The sequence below is a fragment of the Dunckerocampus dactyliophorus genome, chromosome 4, assembly GCF_027744805.1.
Source record: "Dunckerocampus dactyliophorus isolate RoL2022-P2 chromosome 4, RoL_Ddac_1.1, whole genome shotgun sequence".
NCBI lineage: Eukaryota > Metazoa > Chordata > Actinopteri > Syngnathiformes > Syngnathidae > Dunckerocampus > Dunckerocampus dactyliophorus.
In genome coordinates, this window is record NC_072822.1 from 4,024,576 (window position 1) to 4,035,886 (window position 11,311).

Genomic DNA, 11,311 nt, shown 5'->3' on the forward strand with positions numbered 1-11,311 from the left:
GTGATAAATGGAGAAATAAATTCTGCTGACTACCAAAAAATCCTGAAGGAGAATGTCCGGCCATCTGTTGGTGACCTCAAGCTGAAACCAACTTGGGTTCTACAGCATGACAATGATCCAAAACACACCAACAAGTCCACCTCTGAATGGCTGAAGAAAAACAAAATGAAGACTTTGGAGTGGCCTTGTCCAAGTCCTGACCTGAATCCTATTGAGATGCTGTGGCATGAACTTAAAAAGGCCCTTCATGCTGGAAAAGCCTCCAATGTGGCTGAATGACAACAATTCTGCAAAGATGAGTGGGACAAAATTCCTCCACAACGCTTTAAGAGACTCATTGTAAGTTATCACAAACACTTGATTGCAGTTGTTGCTGCTAAGGGGGGCCCAACCACTTATTAGATTTAGGGGGGCAATCCCTTTGTCACACAGGGACATGTACCGTAGGTTTGGATTTTCTTCTTCCTTTTCAAAACTGCACTTTGTGTTCAGTTGTGTTGTCATTGACTAATATTTAAATTTGATGATCTGAAACATTTAAGTGTGACAAACATGCAAAAAATAAGAAATCAGGAAGGGGGCAAACACTTTTTCACACCACTGTATATTAAGAAACTGATAAATATATACAGTCGCCCCTCGTTTATCACGGTTAATTGGTTCCAGACCCAACCGCGATAAGTGAATTTCCGCAAAATAGGATTCAATCTTACATGATAGAAAGCTTGTTTATGACTTTCTAAATAGTGTTTTGAACAGTATTAGAGCATACATAAAGTAACACCCCATGGTCACCTTTACACGACTATTATTCTTTGTTTACACCATACTGCGCAGACTATGGGATCACTGCAGGGACATAAGAGACAACCGCTGCTAGCATAGCAAGCTACCGAGCTAATTAGTTAGCCTCTCCAATTAACTCATTCTAAACTTAAGAAAGTGTTTCAAAACGAAGTGGGGAAGAAGGACATAGCCAGAAGCCAAAAACCATACCACTTCCATATGAAATGGGAAGAGGGCTTTTTTTTCACTCTATCATGTCGGACACGCCATGACTGACTCCATGCCGTGCAAAGGTGATGTAATCTAATGTCATGTCTCATCAATGTACAGTTACATGACTGACACCGTGGCCAGAATACTACATATAACTTGTCTTTCAATATTTTTGACTAATAATACGCCATAGTCAACCACAAAACAGCGATCATTTATGAATTAGTTAATTTTTGAAAAACCCGCGATCGAGTGAGGGAGCGATGTTTGTACCGCGATGTCGCGAGGGATGACTATATTCATGAAAGGAAAATGCCAAAAGGTCACGGCGGAATGCTGAAATTATTATTCACTTTATCCCAACTCCAATGCCAATGAAAAACCCATAGCACCAGCACACACACTACAAACAAAAACACACAACTGTGGTTAAAATTCACATGGCTTCAGTTAGTGGGAAAAGCATCACTTCCAAAGTAATAATAACACACCATGGCGACCCAAAGGGGCCCCCAGGGCCACTGGAATAAGAGCGGGCGAGTCATTCATCACCGGGCTCAGCCTGCACGCTGTCAATTTTAGTGATTTGTTTCCGTGTCTGTGGATGTGTATGGGAAAACTGCTTGATGGTTGCAATGGTGGAGAGCTGTGCTGACACTGCAAGAGTCCCTGTTCATGACTACATGTATGAAAGTATGAAGAGTGTGTGTGTGCACACTGATAGTACACATGATAGTGAGTCTTACCCTAGAGATGGTGAGCGGCATGTTGAAGTCTTTTCCACCTTGAAGCCGGAAGCCCCAGGGGGCGGGGCCTGACAGAGTGACACTGTAGTTGCTGCTCATGGTCTCCTTGATGGTGTCAAAATATGTATGAGAAGGAAAAGAAGATAATAACTTTGTTATTGTTAATAAGAAAGCGTTTAGTGGCTGTCCAAGAAAGGAAATGAGTGTCAAAGGCACATTGCAAAGTGAGAAAATAAAATATTATGAAAAAAATTAACACTACGAGTGAAAAAAATACAAACATTAACTACTGTATTGAAAAAAATGAAAGGAAATTAAATTAATGAAAATAAATAAATGAATAACAAAATACAAAAATGTAAATATTGCTTTAAAAAGGACTATAGAGTAGATGCAAATATTGCACATATTATGAAAATTAAAATTGAGAAAAACATTTTTTTTAATAAACAATAAAATGAAGTTTCACAAAGCACATATCAACTATTTTAAAATAGGGGAAAGTAAAAAAATAAATAATAAATAAATACATAACAAAGTACAAATAATGTAATAATATAAAAACAAACACAAACATTGTGTCAAGCAACTAGAAGATAGAGACAAATTAAATTAATACAAATACTATTAAAACAACCAATGTACATACAAATATTACACAAAATACACAATTAAATATGACAAAAATAAGAAGAATGAAAACCACTAACACACAGAAAATAAAAATATCAAGAAAATAAAAACATAAAACAGAAATGTTTGCTATAGGAAAGAAAAACACTTAAATGCACATACTTTTTCAACTAATGTCTGGAATGAAACAACCTCTCCAACATTACATACATATAAGCATTATTAATTAAGAAAGGCTGTACCTTTTTATTAGAATCCCCAAAGAGGAAAATAGTTCCTTTACAGGCAGATAGACAATAATAATCCCTGGTGTCCCCTGGACTGTCCCCTTCCCAGCCAACACACTGTGTGTGTGAGGGGGGTACGGGGAGCAAATGCTCTTATATAGCGGCTAATGACAGAGGGGAGGAGAAAGGTGGAGGAGGGGAGAGAAGAGGAGGGAGGGATGATGAAGAGCCGGTATGAGAGGTTCGGATGGGGGGGAGGTAGAAAGAGGAAGGGAGAAATGAGGTAGAATATAACGAGATGGGAGGAGACATGAGTGGTGGGGGTGAAGATGATTTGATGGAAAAGTGTGTGGGAGCCCCACGCACGGGGAGAATGACGAGGGGGAGGCAGAGGGGACAGTTTATCTTTCATCAGGATATTTTGGGAACAGTCTACCTCATTGAAGAGGAGAAAGACATCCCGTCCACTTCAGACAGACTGTTCATCACACCAAGCACTAATTGACTTGACTTGCTTTGTATTGAATTCTTCTATCGCTTGAGCCAAGATGTTCACTGACTGAAAGACATACGCTCACTCTTCTAAATCCACCTGGCTTTCAACTGCACAAATATACTACTGCAAACGTTTATTGAACTCTTTGAACGTGTTTTGAAAGTGTGTTGTAACAGACGACCAAATGTTTGCATTTTCAAGCTCGCAGGCGCTGTTGTTGCAGTGAATGCAGGCCATTGCCGGAACTGTGTGCCCTTTCACACAGTGTCACGACATCTCGCAATCACACAATTCGACGTCTGGTGCGACGAATGTAATACTTGTCGAACAGTGACAATTGCTTTCAGCACAACAGTGGAGGAGAAGTGGGTGTCCAGTCTTAAACTTCACACTCCTGTCCCAGAATTATGGTATTCGTTTTTACTCAGAAGATTGCCATGACGACTTTGTCCCCCATTCTTTGACGATACATGCAATGTCCAACTACAACATTAGACTTGACATTTTTCTGCCTGTGCATTTTACACAGAATCCAGGGAAGAAGGGTTTTATATTTTAAGCACCTTTCCCGGCATTGTGTCCTGCTTCTGCTACGCTTCAGAAGGTGGAAAATTCCTGAGACAACTTTCTCCTATCAGTCTGTGTCAATAACCTTGCTCAACAATAGACCGGCATTTATTCACCCGTGCATTTTACACAGAACCAAGCAATATTGCCAGCTTTCATACACCAAATGAGCTATTCCCAGCATTGCGTAATATAGTGGCACACAGGCCTCTGTTGTGGTTCTGACACTACCTCAGAAGACAAAAAAAATTGCTGGATGGACTATGATCACGGATTCTGTGTCCATAACCTCTTTTAGACAGACAATCCCGTACTTTTCACGCAGAACTCAGTGAAGTAGTATATTTCCACAATTGTGTGGGCTTTCATGTGACAAAAATACCTCTTCCTGGCACTGCGGAATAGCTTGACATATATGTGGCTTGACGATGCGACCTCATGAGGTGGAAAATTGCCAGGGTGACATTGTCCTCCTATTCTGTCCGCTTAGGCAGCGATCCCACGAAGTTGAGACACCAGAGCAGGAAAACAGTACATCAGTAGGCATTTACTGTATCTACTAGGAGTGTCACGAAACACTCGACGAGACGAACAAAAGATTGGGTCTACGAGAACAACACAAGACGGGATTTTAACTTCACTTTTAAGAAACGAACAGTGGAAAAACAGGATACTGGACAAACTGCTCTCCATCATGGACAACCCCACCCACCCACTCCATTGGACAATAGAGGTGCAGCGGAGCTCATTCTCCAACAGACTCCTCCAGTTCCGTTCCTACAGTGAACGCTACAGGACTTCATTCATTCTACACTCCATCCAGCTCTACAATACCTCACCTGTCTGAAAAAGATCATTCACAACATTGTTGCGCTGTACTGTCTGCCTTCCCTTGTACTGTATAACGTGCGGCTAAATTTACTTGTATTTACCATATTTTTACACACTACACACCATTAATTTCATTTCCATTTATTGTGGTAATTAATTAATTTATTATTATCCCAAGCCTAGTGACCATGAGACTTTTTTTTTCTGAACGAGAAATCTTGTTTAATCTCGCAATATCTTGTGACACCCCTAAGATCTAACCTATGCCTTTTGTACAGGACCCATCTCTGATGTCTTCATAAGTAAGAAATTTCCTGCTTTGACTTTGTATCCCCATTACATGTCTATTGTTCGTACGTAACAGTGAAATGGAGGTCCCAATGGCGTTGGATCTATCACAGCATGTCATTTAGGAGGCTTGGGGGTGACGTGGATAACAAATGACTTGTGGACATCCTCCCGTTTGATCCTGTGATGAACGGTTCACCCCGGGCTCAGACCTGCCTGCTCCACGGTAAGCCATGTTAATACCGTGTCAGGGGGAGTGGGTGCCAGCACCATTTTCAACAGATGCTTCCTAATAATTAAAAGCAAGGAGCAGACCAGAGACTGGCCTATAATCATTGCTTATGTCACACCCTGCACTTTCCCTTGTGCGTGGAACCGGCCTCCTGAGGCCTCATGGGGAGCACTTGTGAGGTCAGAGGTAACTAATGTAGGACGAGAGTGTTCGCTGGGGTTGTGATCGGAGTTCAAACACAAAGTTGGAATGCTTTTATTCTTACGGAGACAGTAAGGATTAAAGCTGATGCATTCAATGTCTCATGGATATATCATTTTTACAATATGGGACCACTGCTCTACTTTTAATTGTCTTTTAATGGATTACCTGTATTGTCATACATGTTCAATGGCTGAATATTGAAAAAGAGGGAACAACACAAAGGATTCATGTGCTACAGGGCAATGACATCCAAGCCCAACAATAGACAGTATGCTATAGCACGAAACCCCAAACCCTCTGGCTGTCTCTTTGTTCTGTCCAACAATCTATTCCAGGCCCCATATGCTCACCTCTACACGTGCTTAATGACCGCAAGCTTAACAGCCCCCACCCAAACACACACACACACACACACACACACACTTGAGACAAGCTCCACCCCTTCATGCTTTGATAATCTGCCCCTCTAAATGACATTTAATGCATCATCCATGTGAATAAAAAGGGGAACACCCGCCCTCTATTCAGGCAGCTGGTCTCTCACACACACACACACACACACACACACACACACACACAAAGGCAAATGCTCAATTGGGATACTTAATTGTATGGCAAAAATTTGATTAGAGGTGTGAATTTCATTGAATACCTGTTAAATATAGATTTCACTGACAACTGATGTTTCAGGGTATCTGTTGGTGATCGTGGTATGATGATGACTATGTCTCCCAAGTGGCAGTGGGCCAAACAAAAAGCAAAGCCATCTCCCTGGAAGTGAACAGCATAAAATCCTCAGTGAGAGGACACACGCCCACCAATATTGACCGCTCTTTTGATCCCAATCGCTCGACTGTTGCGACCATCATCCACAAGTAGATCTGCGAGGAGAAGAGGAGGTTATCCTTCCAGACTAGCCTGCAATATTTTAAGAAGGGAGAAAGACTGCAGGAAAAGCACAGGGATAAAAGTAAGAAGTTGTTCTCTCTATGTTATTTTATATGTTCTTCATGTGTTCTGTGTACAGTGTGAGTGACTCGGGAGTTCATTTAGGTAGAATTTGGGAATAAGTCCCGACTTACACTAAAACTCAACTTAGATCACAGTTTACAAACGGAACTCTTTTGTAACCTGAGGACCGCCTGTAACATCCCGGTCAAAAAATAGACAATCTCCTGATGTAGTTTTCAGTAACACCACAAGATGACAGTAGCTGCATTTGAAGCATCATGAGTGGTGAGCATCCGGCAGCTTTATCTACCTATCCATGCGCTTAAAAAAAATTGTTCCTTACCACTGTTACAACATTGGTTGTGTTGTGCAATATACAGTCATGCCTCGCTACATTGCGATTCAAATATCATGTCCTCAAGCTATTGCAGGTTTTCGCAAATGAATTAATAAATGGTTGCTGTTTCATGGTTGAATAAGGCCTATTAGTGAAAAAAAATATGCATTTTTAAGCAAATTGTACTCATTATTGGCTGAAATTATCATTTTCAAGGATAAAAATGGCTAACTGAACTGACTAAATGAACTAAAGTACAAATACAAGGCAATTGTGAATGTAGTATTCTACATTGGCCACTAGGTGTCAGTTGTTTGGTGAGACAAGCTCACTAGAATGATCGCCAGAAGAGGCATTTATTGCAAGTTTAAATGATCTCACAACAGGCACAATAATATTAACATAATCATCATAATAATAACATGGTCTACTGTTGGGGCCATAACCCACGACAAGATAAAACTCAACTCTGAACGTCTGACGTCACTTCCTGTCCTCCACACATTGGTCCGCCCGCCACTAAGGTCCCTTGGGGAACATAATTACGGTGGCACACATAAGCAGGAGTTTTATTTACATCTTAAATGGCTTATTTCTCTTGTTATGTCGACTATATTTGGTAATACGAGTGTAAAGCCATTTAAAGTCGCCATTACAATACATTGATGAGACAATAGCCACCGCAGGAGCACGCTGTCCAGAAAAAAAACACTGTAAAACTGTTAACATGTGAGTGTATGTTATCTTATTTATGTCTAATATGTCTTATTTTCTCTGATTATATCTACTATATTGGGCAATACAAATGTAAAGGTGACTATAGGGGTGTTATTTCACGTCTAGAGGGCTCTGTTAATGTTAAAAACCGTATTTAGAAGATCGTAAACAGGTTTTCTATGCCATAACTACAAAAATATTCCATTCATAAATATTGAATCCTACTTCACAGAAATTAATTTGTTGGTTAATTAGTCTGAAACAAATTAACAATAACAAACAAATTAGTCTAAAACAAATTAACCGCAATAAACAAGGGATGACTGTACTTGTTAATAAATTAGTGGGCAAGGTGGGCAAGTTTTCTTTCCACTTTCTCATGCACTCAAAACCATTATTGTGATTAAAAAATGTATTTGTTAGGAGTTTTCAAATTAAAGAAAAATGAAGAATCCTCTCTTTAATTATCACCTGTTTTCGAGGATGTCCAGTGGGATATATTGTGGTCGTCTATGACCAAATAGTTATAGTTTGTCACCCCTTTATAAAGGATTGCATGGTGTTACGTGATACTTTGTAAGAAGAACGGTCAGAAGTCATAGTTGGTGTGTTCACCTTACTTTCAGCTTGGCCTGTGTCTTTTCGTTTTCTTTCTCTTCTTTCTACCAGCTGTCTCCACTGATGCAGCTTTGACTCCTTCTGTAGCCAAAAAAAAAAACACTCAATTCATTCATTTATTCACAAAGAGTAGGTAAATCTCACACTGTGTCCCTAAACTCAAACTTAAAAGCACATAAGGACTCCAGAGATAAATGGTGTCCAGAGATAAACGGTGCATCTCCCGTGTGAGCTCACTCACTCGCCGTTTATTTCTGTTTGCAATGACAGTGGAAAATATTTCTCTGTGCTCAGTGGCCAAGCAGACAGACGGAGGCAGACTTACACGGCGGGAGACACACAGCTCAGCCCCGGTGATTGTCTATCTGAGGGAGGATAAACCCAAAAGAAATCTGGCCACGCAGAGACAGAGAAGCGCAGGTGCATACACACACACACACACACACACACACAAATGTCAAATGTGTATGCAATTGCATAATGCTTGTCAACAGTGTGGGGCACGTTGCAAATGCCAACATTGTAACATTTCCTCTAGGCAATATACTGTCAACACATTTCAACAAGAACAGCCACCCTTTATTTTGGAATTGTGTTGTTTTTCCCCTTCCACCTCCTATTTCAAATAAATAAGTCATGTGTCAGGCGTGCATATTCTTTGCAAAGCATCACATTTTCAGCAACCAGATTCAAGTTCCAATGTGGAGAACCACATAAAGTTCACACACTGATGAGTATTTTTGCAAGTATCAATGTTGACCAACAACTTTGAGGAGATGGAAAATTCATGTGACAGCTCCAGGAATGTTTTACACCAAAATAATCAGTAATAACCATTTGGGGCTATCAAATTTGAGTGCCAATCCACAGTGGCTTTGTGCAATTGCTTAATGAGTGATGGCTTTTTTTGTAATTCAGTGGAACTTCTTTCAATTTGGAATCCGTTGGCCACACAATCACTGCGTGGTGTTTGCATGTTCTCCCCGTGCTTTGTGGGCTTCCTCCCACAATCCAAAAATATGCATATTAGGTTAATTGGCGACTCTAAGTTGTCCATTGGTGTGAGTCGATATGTGCCCTGTGATTGACTGGCAACCAGTCCAGGGTGTACCCCGCCTCTCGCCTGAAGTGAGCTGGGATAGGCTCCAGCATAACCGCGACCGGAGTGAGGGAGGCTCAAATGTCACACAAGTGCGAAAATGCCTCTGTGTGACTTCAGCCTACCCACAGTTCAGCCAGCAAAAAGATCAGAACGTGCTTTTTCCAATGCAAAAACCCAAGTAAGGAAAGATTTTTTGTTTTCAGGGGAGCTAAATACCACTGCTCTTCTGCGCTTGCCACTTCATGGACAGCTGCTTCATAAACAAAGCCCAGTTTGTTGCCAGTTTCTCCAGTATCCATCCAATTATAACTAATATCCGATTATTAACTGTTTGCTGATAACCATTAGCATATAACCAAACCACTTGAGGTGGGCATGTCCCTATGCAGCTCTGCGCGATGGCGGGGGGCTGGAGCCGACCATCCACCTCAGATCAATGCAAGCAAGTCGGCATGGTCAGTGAAGCAGGCTGCGCAATCTGAACAGTTCAGTTAAGAGGGAAAGAATGCAGATTTACCCTGTACACAACTTTATAGTGCATTATTAAAGGTAACCTACTAGAGTTCTCCACTTGGATCCAATATCATTTTAAAAGCGCCTGAAATGAGCAGGACAGGGCCCCTTTAAGATGCATTCACCTGTGATTCTTGTGATTTAAAGTACAATAGGGTGAGTGGTTTTATTGGGGCCTTTTTCTACAGTTTTCTAATAACAGTGGTCAACTTATTTATAGAGTTGTAAAGAATTGAACATGACTTGGAACACAGTACTGTTTGTGCAGTCATTCTAAAGGCTTTATGATGGCAACAGTTTGACCCTTCAACAGACTTGTATTTCCATTATTTCCTATTGGAAACCCGCTGTGTAGACGGTTCGACTGTGCACAATGTAAGGAGACCTTTTTGTTGTTGTTTTGTTGTTGTTCAACTGTACTGCAATCAAAAACAATCTATTAAGTGGTGTGCAGTGTAACTGGGACAAAGCTTTTATCTTGTTAGAAAAAAAAATCATGAGAACCATGGCGACACAGCCCATATTATGTATACTGTATGCGTGCGTGTGTGTGTGTGTGTGTGTATCAGAGCTTTAGCATCATCCTGGTCTCTGGAGGAGGGGGTGTGCAAAATCCCAGCATCTGCTCTCTTCAGCCCCCACTGACCTGACCAAACATCAATATACCCCACACCGCCGACACACATACATTCTTGACATACATTCTTGACACCATGATACATGTACATCACAAATGATGATGATTATGGAATCACAGGAGTGCCAAAATTAAAAGGGACTACATGTTTTTGTGTTTCCTGGAAAAGTGACACCAAAATGGAAAAATTAAAGACAATACAGAAAAAACAATGACAAAATGGAAAAAGAATATGACTACATTTTTGTATTTAGTAACACTTTACAAAAAGGTACAGAAAATTACAGTAGTTAATTAGGAACCTACCTAACCTACCTAACCACTACTCACTCGTTCTTCATTGGTTTCTCAGTAACTACTTTATATTTATGTGCCTTAATACTCTACTCATTAGTTCCTCAGCAACTACTCTTTTTTTGTGAAAGGTATTGTAAAGTGTGACCCGCATTTTTTTTTATGATTGATTCTCTTTGTATTTCCACATGTGGTCCCTTTTAATTTTGTCACTCCTGTGATTCCATAGATGATGAGCGTCACAACAAAATTAGCTGTTAGCTGTTGATTAGCTGTAAAAAAAAAAAAAAAAAGAAAAAATCACACCACCTTGACCTTTACCGAAAGTGAATAAACGGACAAAATACCACGGTTAAATTAAAACGTTAACATTTAACAACAAGTAAACATTTAGGTCCAATTATTTTTACTTACCTTGGTGGAGAACTTTTAAACTTTTTTGCCTCATTGGCGTGAAAGGTCACGCCATCGTTGATGAGTGACGTCACAAACCAGGAAAAACGGTCAGTGTTTTTTTTTTTTTCAAGCTTGAGATGAGCGTTAGAACGCCTGGTATAAAATGCTTACTAACCTTTTTTTAAATGTGTTTGCCGTAGGTTCATGGATCCAACAGCCACCCTAATTGAAGTGATTTTAGACGTACAGTAACTAGCCATGTTAGTTAGCATTCACTTCACTTTGTTACCAGTTTAATATTATGGAAAAACGTGAATGGTATGGATGTCATATCATTGCCTACTCCTACAAACGTTTAACTCTTATGATTATATTAGGCTCTATATATATATATATATATATATATATATATATATATATATATATATATATATATGAATTATAGAGGAAATTAATTGAAGGTTACACCTGGTTTACTACTTCCCTCTGGTGGCTTGGTTGTGTCATTACACGTGATAGAAGC

The 11,311-nt window shown here is 40.1% G+C and overlaps 1 protein-coding gene and 1 long non-coding RNA gene across 6 annotated transcripts in view; both read right to left on the reverse strand.

Moving 5' to 3' along the window:
- Positions 1-2,822, reverse strand: part of pdlim5a (PDZ and LIM domain 5a) — a 51,227-nt gene extending 48,405 nt beyond the window's left edge. For all 5 annotated transcript variants that reach the window (XM_054774750.1, XM_054774749.1, XM_054774748.1 and 2 more), the window contains exons 1-2: positions 2,621-2,822; positions 1,746-1,850 (exon numbers count right to left, since the gene is read on the reverse strand). In XM_054774750.1, coding sequence (XP_054630725.1) covers positions 1,746-1,844 — 99 coding nt within the window. In that variant the 5' untranslated portion in view covers positions 1,845-1,850; positions 2,621-2,822. The remainder of the gene's footprint in view (positions 1-1,745; positions 1,851-2,620) is intronic.
- Positions 2,823-5,639: 2,817 nt separating this feature from the next.
- On the reverse strand, positions 5,640-11,122 carry LOC129180220 (uncharacterized). Its single transcript, XR_008570118.1, has 3 exons — positions 10,807-11,122; positions 7,849-7,927; positions 5,640-6,104 (listed from the first exon to the last, which is right to left on the reverse strand). It is a non-coding gene; the product is annotated as an uncharacterized LOC129180220 (long non-coding RNA).
- Positions 11,123-11,311: the final 189 nt, after the last annotated feature.